This window comes from Lontra canadensis, unplaced genomic scaffold (assembly GCF_010015895.1).
Source record: "Lontra canadensis isolate GAN:19392208 unplaced genomic scaffold, GSC_riverotter_1.0 scaffold20, whole genome shotgun sequence".
Lineage (NCBI taxonomy): Eukaryota > Metazoa > Chordata > Mammalia > Carnivora > Mustelidae > Lontra > Lontra canadensis.
Window position 1 is genome coordinate 8,331,698 of NW_022631014.1, and position 14,227 is coordinate 8,345,924.

A 14,227-nucleotide genomic window follows, 5' to 3' on the forward strand; every position below is an offset into this window, starting at 1 on the left:
TAGAAAAAAAAATACACTTCCATTTACATTAAAAGACAAAAACCAAATACATGGAAACTGATTTTGTGTGCACATGTACATGCATGAATATAAGAATTTCTAGGAAAGCTCTGGAAAAACATATGGAAACATTTTGGCAGTTACTTCTGTAAACAGGTGTAGTGTGGGGAGCACTTTTACTTTATTGTCGAGTTTGAATTTTTTAATAAAAATGGTTTTAACAATTTAAACATTTAAAAATCAGTAAATAACAGATTTTGAGAGACTACCCAAAATGCACTCTCATAATAAAGAATATGGGCTTTAGTGGTTAGACTTCATTATATTTGTTTTAGCTCTTCTGAGGCCCTCTCTGGCTTACTTACAGATTTCTAGTTGTTGCTACAGTTGTGTTGATCTCATAGCAAGTCTTTAGCAAATTAAGAGGAGAGAGAAAGGTCTGAACTTCTAAGTCTGTATTTACTTGTGGTGTTGCAATGACAGGGAATGGCAATGAAATACTGCTGGCTCCTCTTAGCCTCTCAGTTTCAAAATACATACAAGGTCACTATGATCGAATGAGACACCGAAGTCATTGACATTCATTAGACACTACAAAGGTGACCATTATTAGCTTAGGTCCATTCTAAATCTTTTATTAGAAATAAAGCACTGTTTTGGTCCATACAAAGATGTGACTGTAATACAGGCTAAGTGGGGTAAAACCAATCATGACTTGTGTTGCTTTATTCTTATTCTTTTTCCCCCAGGAGTGTTTAAGGAAGGAATGCCACCTGAGTCAGTTACTAGCTTAGAAGAGTGTATTCACTTGGACTATAAAATCAACATACAATTTATTGTTACAGAGGAAAAAAAGTCTTTAAAAAATTATTACACAAACACCAACGCAACCATATCTAGACAATCCATCATAAAAGTACAATAAATTTGTTCTCCAGGAAAGCTTACCTATAGGTAGAAAAATCACTGATTCTACTATCAATTTTAACACCTCAACTTGAACATTCCTATAGAAGTATCTATATTCATGAAACACTCACTAAAACAGCAACTCATTGTTTAGACAGGTCATTTAACTTCTCTGGGTTTGAGTTTCCTCAGTGAAAAGTGAGGATTCCGGGTGAAATGATCACCAACAACGCTTCCTATTCCAAAAGTCCATGATAAATGGTTCTCTAACCCTCCTTCAACATGAGGCACTTCTTTTCCTTGCAAACTGATAAAATTCACAATTTTATCAGTTGTAGCTTCTTGTTCATCTTGAGAATGTGAATTCCAGCACAAGTACTTTTTTAAACCACCCTCTACCCAAACTCACTGTAACAGAAAGCAGGCTGTAAAATTACCATGATGGGACCTGAACTGAAGCCAGAGTAAACAGCCTTTTTAAACAATGAGCAATGGCAGTAGAAAGCTCCTCAACCAGACAGAGCCTGTTTCCAGAAGGTGGTGCAGTTACGGCCACCCTGCCCTGGCAGTCACTCTCAGCGCAGCACACCATGTACTCCTCTAAGCGAGAGGATCCTAAAGGACGGCTACACAAACTATGCTCTGATACTAGTGTCGGTTTGAGGCGGGCTCTCCTATCAGCCCTTCCTTGCCTATTCCTTTGGCCTTACCAGTTTACCGTCACTTAGCTTTATACGTTACCGAGAATTGCTTTGCTCCGTGATTTCTGTACTATTGCCAACATTTTCTGTGTAATAAAAAAATCTATTATTATGTATTGGGTACCCTTGGGGTTGAGACTCTCATGGAATACACTTAAGAAAAGCGTGCAGCCACTTTTCCTTTTCAACATTTCACGTCTATAAAAATAAGACATTTGAACTCTAATCATTTTTTTGCTTACTGCCACAGTAAAAATTACAATGTACTCTTTTCACAGATGAGGTACATTCAGTTGAGATTGACATTTTTTTTTTACATCTTTATGCTTGCCAATCTCTAGATTTTCTCATGAGGTTAGGAAGGTTGGCCCACCTGCTCAATCACAATACTCCTGTGCCAATACCAGACACCTCAGGACAGGTAGAGTCAAGGCTCTCCAATTTTATGTATTTGGCCACTATATGAAGTTATGATTAGCGCAGGAGAATTCCAGAAACCCTTTTAATATTAAGACGCATAACTTTAGATGCAGGAAAATTTTTTTGAAATGTAACTTTTTAGCAAGAAACTGATCAACAGTTTGATTACAATTAAAAAGCAAATATAAGAATTTTGTTAGGCATCTTAGTGCATTTTTTTTTTAAATGCACATGAATATCCTATGGAGTTGCACAGGGTAAGAATCTCTGAGAACGTACTTTTTTTGTATGAAGAGTTAAGAACTCACTTTGCAGAACCTCACAAAGAGTGAGAGTACAGAACTGTGTCCTTCACCTTTGCCTCCTTTGGTGCTATCACAATGCTTGAACACAAACACTTAAATGTTCACTAAATTCAACTGGGGAGGTTATATGGACACACCAAAAACTCTTGATTAGCATATACTACAGAATCTAATTACATAGTTTCAAAGACAGGAACAGATCTTTATTCACTGAGGTAGATAGAAATACTCAAAAGTAAACTCAAAAGTAAAGCATATTCTGAAATGTCCACACATGGATTTATAATGTACTTCTGAATATACAGTCAATGTTAAATGTTTTCCTAACATTCGTCTATTCCAACAGTCTTCAATATTTAGCATAGCTTTATTAAAGATTCTTATTTAGCCAAAGTAAACACTAAAATGATATAAGGCAAAATAATTCATTTTATTTCTTAAATACCTATGTATGTACAATCATAAAAATGTTCATGCATTATAACTCATGAGATACTATACTTTCACATTTATTAAAAATTAAAAATCTTGGGAAATCTAATTACTTATGAAGAAATTAATGGCTGATCAAAAAACATCGTATTACTCTTATTAGCTTAAGATTATATCATAATCATGAATAGCATTTCATCATGAATACCTTCATTTTACTTTTAAAATTATACTTACAGTTTTAGATTAAAATCTCATATTGAGGCAGTAAGACTTTACTTCAAATTACAGTCACATATGGAAGGGGGCTTTTGATTCAAGGTTTCATTATGGTCCATAGTATAAAGATATATTTTCATGAGGGGTACATGATGGATAGCCAGCAAAAGAAATATGCTAGCAGAGGGTAGTAAATTGCCAACTAAGCATGCACTGAACCAACAGACTACTTTAGAACATGGTAAGTCCTTGATTATTGCCAGCTTTTCTATAATGTTCAGATTCTCAAAGGTCACTGAATTTTATAATTATCTCCAAACAATTTTCTTCATGGTCATTTAAGCTTTGTCTAAACAGCTGGGTATGTTGCCAAGCAACAACACCATCTCCTCTGCTTAATTCTGCTTCCAAAATAACTTCAGTGGCACCAGAAAAATCATGATAGGAGCGAAGAGTTTTGTCTGTTGGAGGAAAAAAAATAATTAACACTTCGCTTTTAGTAACTTAAAGAATATAAAGAGATAGTTTTGGAATACGTATTTTATACCTAACCTGTAGGTAAAATCAACTCTTAAAAAAATAAATACAAATTATTCCTTACAGAGGAAATATGTCTTTTGAAACAAAGAAATGACTTTTCTTCATCCATTTGTGTTTCACAATAAAAACAAACAGTTCTATTAGAATGAGGTTATAGAGGTTTTAATTTTAAATTTTTTTTTCTGCAGTTATATGAATGACTCTTGGGTATGAAAAGCTCAAATAAGTACCATTATTCTTCAGAGTGTTAAATATACTCATCATGATTAATTCTCCATTCAAATGCTTACCGCCTGACAGTTCTACTTGGGCTGCTTCAGATCGCAATTTCCACTGTATTGTTCCAGTCTGAAAGGTTTGACTACTTGTTTTAATGGAAATGCTATCTACTTTTAGGCCAACTGACCCACACTCCAACTTCCAGGAAATATAAGCATAAGATGATCCCTCCCTTCGGGCTAAATACACCTACAAAGGAGGAGGAGAACAAAGAATTGTCATAAAGAATAAAATAGTGTAGAAAACACATATAGTCAGTCCTACTGTCATGATTATTAAAAACCTAATTTCTTCCCCACTGAGGAGATTTTCACTGTTAACATTTTGCATTTTATCAGCAATTTTCCCTATTGTGTATTTTGCTCCGGAAGAAAGATAGCTGGGATACAGGTGCTCCGATAAGTATAGCCCTAAGGGGTAGATGTTAACCAAATTTTAGTAAATCTTATTTTCTTTTCAATTAGTTAAGTCCAGCTATTTGATATGAACTTGATGATGAGTCCTGCTGAAAATGAAGAATCCTTTTAAATGCAATTATTCTTTATCTTCTTTTCTAAGTCTGGATTTTCAGATAAGCTTTCCCAGAGCGGGATGGGCTATCCAAGTCAGGAAGGCAACTGAGTCATTCTTAAGTAATGGCTTAAAATGTAGTATTCATGCTGCCTCTTTACAAAGTATGCTCCCATTCCTTCACTATCAGAGACCCTTATCACTTTAAATGTATACTGTTTAAGGCATCCAAGTTTACTGGCTGCTTCCAGCTCATCTTCGCTCATAGTTTCATCCACATTCTACAAAATGTGCATGTGAACACTGACATCACAGCCTTGGTCTTTCACGGGTAACTTCATTCACTCAGGCTCAAACCCCTAAGAATCTGACTCTTTATTCACTTATCCCTCATGCTCAAACTCACACAGTAACTCATGCATTTCTTTGAAGTAAGTCTCAAAAAAGACCTGTCCTCATTTATACCATACTTACCACTATAGTCATGACTTAATGCTCATCTCTCTCCAACTGCCTAATTAACATTTTTAAAAGCCCACTTCCTTCCTACATTTGCATAGTTTAGAATGTACAGTAAGCAACTGGCTCCAGCTTTAAATCCAAACTCTCAGCTTTCAGTCCTTCACAGAATTTCACCCCACTGTGAACTGTCAATAATTCTCCACCTAAATGTAACTTGTATCAGATGAACTTAGTATGATCTTAACCAAATCACACATTTTCTGGGGGCACAGGCTCGGGATTCATATGGATTTAATAAATAGTATTTAAGTATTAAAAGTCTGCATACACAACCTATTCTTTTAGAAACCTCTAACTTAAATCTCAGGACAAACACAAGTACCATATGACACATCTGCCATGGAAATGTCCTACTACCTGTTTTTAGTCATCAAGTAAAAAAAATCAATCACTGCTAGTATTCTACTGATATTCTATTCCACTTCACAACCTATTGTTCTTCTTCCAGGTTAAATATGTCAGCTAATTTAATTGGAAAGTTTTTAGAATCAGTGAGCCAGAGGTTATCAACAATTAAAACAATCACTCCCCAAGGAAAATGATTTAAACTCTTTAGACTAGATTGTACGGGATGGCACACCTAGATGTATGGAAGTGTCGACTGCTCCACTCAAGTTCAGGGCAACCTCACTGTAACCTCCTCTAATGTCCATATAATGTCCTCTAAGGTCCATAATGTCCTATTGCAGTGTTCCTCCTACACCTGTCTGTGAGGAGAACCTGGGGCTACTGACCAGTGCTCCCTGGGAGTCACTGGTTCCATCTATCCTAAACTACTGGCCATCTATGGATTACCTATAATTACTACTTCAAAGGTGTGGATAGTAAAGGGGATTAACTGCAAAAGATGAGCCAAACAGTAGGGTTATTGGAAGAAAGGTGGTTGAAAAAAACAAAGACTGGGGAAAAGAAATCTTAAGACAAACACACTTAGATTTATGTCTCAGTATAAGCTTTTTTATGTCTTGTGTGTTTTTTAAGAGCTCAGTGGTTTCAAATGATACCCTCCTCCCCAAAAGTGGGGGTATAAAATACGACAGATTCAAGTCAGGTTAATTCAAATTCCTAGTTTACCCTCAGAATTGTCTTAGTAATACCACATGGGTCTAGGCCACAACTGTGATTTTAACTGTCATAACAAGGTTTATAATAGCTGTTGAACATGTCTGAGAGAATTGCTTATTCTAAAACATACATTTTTCAGTCATAAAGGCATCAGCTTTTAAGACTCTAAAAAACTAAAGGATAGGATAGAATTCACCACAGAATTCTTAAATGCTTAAATAAACATTCAAACACATTGTGAGCAAATAAAAGGTCTCTCAGGCTAAAGAAACAGTATATGGAAATAAAACAGACTCTACTGATACTGAAAATTCATGTCATCTTTTTCTTACAATATATTCCGTCTGTTCCATTTTAACCAACTAATTTTAACCTAGCATTTTTAGAGGTGGAAGTTATCAAGAACATGTATACTCAGTCTGATAACTGAAATGTACCCAAACAGTAAGATTTTTATAAACACCAATTATAGTCCTTTCTATGTGTAATAGCAACAGAACTGGTAATTATAATTCATTTAGGAGAAAAAATACTTTACAAGTTTTTAAATATTCAATTGTTTGGTCTAGAGAAAAAAAAACAACTTTTTTTTTTTTTACTATTAGGTGTTCCTCACTTTCTTGAGTTATCTTAGACAAATCTTTGCCTGTCAGCTTTTTAATTCATTGGTATCATTTACTGTGTGCAGCTCTACCTGCTTAGTTTTTCAGTTCTGGGGACTACCAAGAGCTACCTTACTTTAGCAGCAGAAAGAGTAAAATCAGAAGTCATGGACTTTACCCCTACAGACCTGAAATCTATACAGTACGCCAACCCCTCCCTCTAGTGACCCATCCTTGCCCGTTTTTTGGCAAGTGTAAGGCATAAAGTACAGGCAGATCACAACGTGTGGGTGAGAGTAAGACCAGTCTGTGTACGGCTTAAGGTCTCAGCTATGCCACTAACAAGGGACACAACAGAAACTTATCCTTTCGGTTATGGCTGTGACCACTATTTTCAAAACTGAGAACAATTTGCATGTGAGCTTCTTTATGCTCTACGTTTTTCACAGTCTATAGAAGATCCTCACTTAAAGATTTTCTGATCACTATATGCCAGGCTCTTCTGTCCACTGCTATGGTTTTCTGGAAGTTTGGTTTGTACTGCATTGTTGAAGCTGTTCTTTGCTCTGCTCTTAAAATGATTTTTCTGCTTAGCCTGTTAAGATTAACTCTAGTTAAAAAAAAAAAGCTTAATTAAGTTTACTGTGCAGCAGACACTCTGCACATATTCCTACACATATCTAATGAAACAAGTTGCATTTCAATTGATTTTAATTTAATGCTGGTAAACTGGTATTGCTCATGATTCTTATTTTTGGTTATTCCATTTTATCACTGCAATCAAACATTACTCACTGTCCCCACTGTATTTACATCTTTCTGTACTATGCTTATTTTTTCTATCTGCAGCCTCTGTAATTATCTCTGGATCATTAGTGTGAGCATGTCCTTCTCTTGCCTGAAATCTTTCCTGGTTTCCTGTTACATAACTGCAAGGTAATCAAAGTCCTTGGGACCTGACCACTGTTCACCTCTCTAGTCTCACTTCCCATTCTTCTTCCCCATATTCCTTACAACTTACTCTTCCCTGAATATACTAGGTGTTTCTCACCCCAGTGCTTTTGCACATGCTACATCTCCTGCTCCCTTCTTCTATATTCCTTCTCCAAAAGCCTACTCAGGTATTACTTCCTCTGCAAGGTCATCATCTCTGACTCAAGAAGACACAGTGGCTCTTCCTTCTGTCTTCTTTCCCTTAGAGTCACAAACAAACCCATATTCTTCTAGGACTTATCTCACTAATCTAAACAACGGGCCCACATGTCTTTCTCCTTCACTAGTCTATGCTCACCTTGAGGTCTGACTCCTAATTTATCATTACTGAATGACTAAATGAATCAATTCTTGACATAATGCCATGCACCAAAAAGTGCTAAAGTGACTCTAGTGACAAAGATGATACTTTACAAAAATGCAAAGTACTTAAGAACATGCCAAGGGATCGTCTGAATGAAGACAGAGCATCTTTGACAGTCTACACAGTCTTACACAGTCTGAGGGTGGTGTAGAATTTATGCCATATGCATTCAAACATTTTTCTTACATTCGGTAATCTTTACTAAACATTTATCAGGCACTATGCTAGATATATGCATACTGAAAGTACAAGTGAGTAGAAAAAGACAAAGCCTTTTCTTTGAGAATGTTTACAATTCTGGTAGGACAGAAACAAATAATCTATTCTTACACAAATTTGTTAAATAAATGTCATGAAGGAGAGGTACATGAACAGTGAATAAATAAAGGGGGAAATGGATCCAGTTAGCTAGGACTAGAAGGAGTGAGGCTTACCCTCAGTTCCAAACAAAGGAATAAGTGAATCTAACACAAAGGAAAGTAAAAGGGGCTCTGTGCAGAGGGCAGAAGGGCAGTCCAACTGCAACGTAGAGCAAGCGGGTAGCACGGTGCAAGGCAAGGCCAGAGAAGAAAGCAGAGGCCAGACTCAGAAGAGACTTGAGTTCTTTCTTACTCTACGAGCACTTAGTAATGACTGGGGTTTGGGAAATGCTTTTCTGGCTTAACAGCATGGAAAACAACTGTGAAATCCAGGAAGACTAATTAGGAAGCTATTAACACTTTTATCAAGGTGTTATCATTTGCCTCCTAAAAGATATAGTGGTCTTTTTGATTCAGCTTTTTATACTCCTTCCAAACTAGACGTCACTGAACTGTGTATCTGCCAAATAGTAACACTTAGTAAGTCTCCACAATCCTGGGAGGCTAACTCTGAGACAGTAAGAATCTGTTCTAAATATCTGAGGGCAAGGGGCATGATATCTGTCAGGATTCCACGCTGGAGGTTACTGAGGAAAGGTGTGGTGGGAAATAGGCTTCTTCTATTTAGTGGAGCTAGAGAATCTCTAGTCGGGAACATGCTAATACAAAACTAAAAATACGGACTTAGGTAGAAAATTCAATGTTTCAATGGCGATATATTACTTCTAAGTTATCAGACTCTGGAAGTGCAATGAAGATTCTCGTATTTTCTTCATATTATAACTTGAAACAGACTCACTCAAGTTTTAAAAGTGATGTCCTCTGCATAGGTACATCAAGGCATAAGCTTTAATTGAGTGGGAGTCTGTTTTTTATTTAATGGCCTCTGCATCTCATTTACAATATTTAAATCTTACTTATAAATACACCCTCTGGCTACAATGGTCTATTTAGAGAACTCCAAAACATGCCATGTACTCCATGCCTTTCCCCTGCTGTCCCCTTGCTTCATGAACACCTACTCATCCTTCAGCGTCCGGCTCAAATGTCGCTTGCTCTGTGGAGCTTTCCCCAACTCCCACAGCCAGAGCTAATTACTCCCTCCTCGGTGTTTCCATAGCAATGTGTTGATATCCTTATTATAGCACTCTGCATCATGGGTAAGATGGCTGTTTATGCTTCGGCTTCCCCTGTTAGACTGTGAGGGTAGACACTGTATCTTTATCTTTTTATCCATGTAGCTGAGACAATGCCTGATATTAACAGGCATTCAATAAATGTTTGCTGATGAACAAATGAGTAAGACAGAGAAGAAATATTACATAGAATCGACCTGTTTCTCATCACACCAAATTTTCTGCAGAAAGTCATTATTTTCTCCGTTAACTTTCTCCATTAACACTGCTGGTGAGGGAGAAGGGCATACTCTTTCATTAGTTTCAGAAGGGTAGCTTAGTCCTTGGATACATAACATGTCTATGCTATCCTGCTTTCTGTTCAGAACAATCTTTGGGATAAGGATAGTCTTCCTGAGAAGTTCATCCACTCTCATCAACTATATTGTCAATTACAGATACAGACATCTTAAAATTTTCAATTTGATCTTCTTCTATTTTTTATGTTCTTCAACTCAAGAAGAAAAGTCCTAAACCTACAATTATAATAATGTTGTAAACCATTCTTAGTTTAATACAAAAAGATCACCAATATAAGCACAAAGGTAAATTGTAGAACAAAAACATGACTGGAAAAAAAGGCAGGGATCCTGTCTCTGTATGTCTTCTGTATTCAATGCCTAGAACAGTCTAGAACAGTGATAAGCATAAACACTAGCAGCTGTTAACCCATGACTCACTTTTTAAACCTAGCCAATGTGTCTTACAAATGAGAAACTTCCCTTCCTACTCAAAAATCTTGGGAAGTCAACTTTAAAAGCTCCCTATAAGTTGATGAACTCCTATGAAAATCTATCAATAATATGGTTCGATGTACTGAGGTCATGTGCATAATTTTGTGTTCATTTTTTTTTTGGTGTGTATCTAAGGGGAGGGCAGTTTAAAGGCAAAGCTTCTACTTGTAACAGATAGCCTGTGACGACAATGCAGGTTGATATAAGTCAACTACTAGTCCTAGCATCTGTATCTTTATTCTTTAGGGCATGGAGAAGAAATAACCAATGTTGCTGCTCAATCATCTGCATTCTTATTAAATGAAAGTGTGTTAAATGGTTAACTCTTGGGACTTCAGATTAAATGTTAGAGTCCCCAGTAGCCTGCTTTAGTAGGTAATCAATAAGTACCTATCAAGGAATTAAATAACACTATATTTTATACACTCATGCAAAAATTAGTCATGAGCTGGCCATACATTTATTTTTCCCCACGAATGAATTAATTTCAGCCTCTTTAATGAAAATGGATGCTTCCTTGATACAAATGCACAAATTTCTTAGGGACTTTTGATTAAACGTTGGGAGGATTTTCTTTTACAGGTTTGAGTATTATTAAAATTTTGATAAATCAGTTTTCACTTTACATAGTTTTTTTGATAGATCAGTTTTCACTTTACATACACAGTTTTCACTGAAACAATCTACATTTGTTTAAACAATGACGAAGTTTTTAAATAGTCTCATGCATGAAATTACCATGTTCCAGTCTGTTTCAACTTTTCTGAATATGGATTCCATTTTCCACACACCATTCTCCCATCCGGAAATGGTTTGATTATTATTTGAAACTCGGATATAACAATCTTTCACAATATTATAACAAAGGTGGAGTTGTTTCGAAATCTTCTCATTTTCAGAGGGAATGAACAGAGTTTCTTTTCTCTTAAAAAAAGAAAGCAGAATTACTTTTCAAAATAATGGAAGACTCCACATAGTAATGAAAGTGATTTCCTAGAAATTGGGGTAAATTAGGATATGTCACCTTCTTGCTTAACTCACTCCAACAACTTCTACTGTACTTAAACTCCAAACCTTTATACTAGGACTCTAAATGATCTATTCCCTACTTACTTCTCCAATCAATCTCAAGTTACTCTTCCATTAGCTCCTCAAAAAGGTCCATCCAGGTACTTCCAGCTCAGGTCCCTGACACATACTCTTCTTTCTACTCTCCATATACTTGGTTCTTTCTCATCCTTCTGGCCTCAACTTAAAGCAACATTGGGTGCTAGGTATTAAACAATAAGAAAACTTCAAATGTACAAGAATCAATAAGCAGAATATAAAACATCTTAGAAACAAAAAAAGTGTGTGTGTGTGTGTGTGTGTATACATCACTGTCAGCATTATTAAAATAGTAACATTAAATGTATGAAAAAGATAATTCCCTAGTAGAAACTGTGATATTACTGTCAAACAGGTAAAGAAAAAAAGCAGCTTATTTTTAGAAAATGGTTTATAATCATGAATGACCAAGTGTGTAACAAAACTTCCCAGTTCTTTTCCTCTTTATCAAACATATTCTAGGGTACTGGGGCACCTGGGTGGCTCAGTCAGTTGGATGGCTGCCTTCGGCTCAGGTCATGATCCCAGTGTGGGATCAAGTCCCGCATCGGGATCCCTTCTTGGTGGAGAGCCTGCTTCTCCCTCTCCCTCTGCCTGCCACTCTGCCTACTTGTGCTCTCTATCTTTCTGTCAGATAAATAAATAAAACCTTAATAAACGTATTTTAGGGTACTGACATAAATCAAATGGAAATAAAATTTAAAAGTAGCATTATCTACTCATTAAAAAGGATAACTAATTACCAAAGGGAAAAGATAGATATTTATGCTACTGAACATAATCATATATGCAACTGAATAATCTGGAGTAAGAATAACATTAATATTTTGCAAAATCTTCTGTTTTTTTTTAAAGATTTTATTTTTTTAAAAGATTTTGTTTATTTATTTATTTGACAGACAGAGATCACAAGTAGGCAGAGAGGCAGGCAGAGAGAGAGGAGGAAGCAGGCTCCCTGCTGAGCAGAGAGCCCAATGTGGGCCTCGATCCCAGGACCCTGGGATCATGACCTGAGCCGAAGGCAGAGGCTTTAACCCACTGAGCCACCCAGGCGCCCCGATTTTATTTTTTTATTAGAGAGAGCAAGTAGGTGGTGGGAGGAGCAGAGGGAGAGGGACAAACACACTCTGCACTGAGGCAGAGTCTGATGTGGAGCTTGATCTCACAACCCTGAGTTCATGGCCTGAACATAAATCAAGAGTTGGATGCTCAAGTGACATAGCCAGCCAGGTAGCCCTCATAAAATCTTTAAATCTAAGATTAAGATAAAACTTTTCTCTCCAAAAATAATATCACCGTTTCCTTCTTTTTCCAAATGATTTCAAGGTACAGTTTCATTTTTTAAGACTAACATTTTTTATTATTCAATTTACTCTTAAAGTGTTGGTGGTATAGTGGTGAGTGTAGCTGCCTTTCAATTTACTTTTAAAATAAATATCTACTTCTAAAGAGGAAAACGATTTTTTAAATCCATGCCTGTAATGGTCTCCAGTAACTGGGAAATTTAAAAAGAAATTTCAAAAGGGAAGACAATCTGGGCATATGACCCAATTCATATTTTTAAAGTTTAATCAACTTACATGCCATACAAGAGGAAGCATATCCGTCCATAAAAAGAAAAAAGAATGAAGACCTAATATCGATGTTTTATTTAAACTGAACACAGCTGTGAATTAAATTAGCTCTTTTAAACTGGCTTCATTTAGATTTAAACTTGTAACTTGCACTGCATCAGCAGTGATTTGAATTATCTGTTGAATTTAGATCTTGTAATTCTGTGGCTGAACCAACACTTTCAACTGTCTCTTAAAGATGATGAAATAAATTAAAAAGCAAACATAAAGTTTACTGGGGATAATTCACCCATTTTGGACATATTCTTTTATTGGAGAAATGAGCGGCAATAATGGCAAATTTAGAAAAAGTAGATATAAAACTCTAATTTATTTGGAATTCTGATATGATACAGTGATGGGTTATTTTCCATCTAAGCATTTTTCATTACATATCTTCTTAGACATTTATATAACATGCTCAGTAGTGATTGACTTTGAATTCCCTAAGGGCAAGGGACAGGTCTACTGTACTTCCTTAATATCCATTACAGAGCACACTGTTTTTCACCTAGCCCCTAATAAAGGCACATTTCCTCTGTTCATTATTTAATTTTGGGTCATTAATCAAGACATAATGTCTTAATATAAATTTGACAATAGTAATCACACCAGAGATGATAATTTCTAGCTAATATGAGATGTATATAAGTATATAAGAAATAAACACTTTCATCCACTGAATTACCCAGAGTCTATTATTTTTCTCACTGTACTATATGTGTATGTATATATATACATGAAAACAGGTAAACAAGTTTCTCTAAAACGTATAAAATCTTATTTTGAAAAACTTGAACAGGCATTTCCCAAAAGAGGATATCCAAAATTTAAGGAACAGGCATTCAACTTCATTAGTCATCACCAAAATGCAAAGTAAAATCATAATGTAATACTACTACATACTACCAGGGCTGCTAAAATGAAAAAGACAATACCAACTACAGGTAAAGATGTGGAAAATTCTCATACACTGCTGGTGAGAGTGTAAACTGGCAAAACCACTGGGGAAAGCTGCTTGGCAGTATTCACCAAGGCTGAACACACTCCTAGCTCCTACTCGACCACCCAGCAATTCCACTCCTAGGTATATACCTAACTCAAACGGATAAATACATTCACCTAAAATGTGTATAAATCGTCTACAGCAGTATGATTTTTAACAGTCAAAACCCATAAACAGCCCAAATATCCACCAAAGGTGGCATGGATAAATTACATTTATACAATGGAGTATTATAGAGCAATGAGAATAAACGTGCCATTAAAAAGCAGTAACAAAAAAAACAAAAACAAAAACAAAACTGCAGCATCAAGTTTGAATTTCATAAAATAATGTTGAGAAAAAAAGTATTCACGCGAGTATGTATGGTACAAT

At 35.9% G+C, this 14,227-nt stretch overlaps 1 protein-coding gene across 6 annotated transcripts in view; it reads right to left on the minus strand.

Annotated features, from left to right (window-relative positions):
- Positions 1-2,516: 2,516 nt before the first annotated feature.
- NGLY1 (N-glycanase 1) overlaps positions 2,517-14,227 on the minus strand; it is a 58,408-nt gene continuing 46,697 nt past the window's right edge. For 5 of the 6 annotated variants that reach the window (XM_032860987.1, XM_032860983.1, XM_032860986.1 and 2 more), the window contains 3 exons: positions 10,868-11,053; positions 3,817-3,994; positions 2,517-3,447 (listed from right to left, as the gene is read on the minus strand). In XM_032860987.1, coding sequence (XP_032716878.1) covers positions 3,272-3,447; positions 3,817-3,994; positions 10,868-11,053 — 540 coding nt within the window. In that variant the 3' untranslated portion in view covers positions 2,517-3,271. The remainder of the gene's footprint in view (positions 3,448-3,816; positions 3,995-10,867; positions 11,054-14,227) is intronic. The other variant, XM_032860989.1, reaches the window with a different exon arrangement.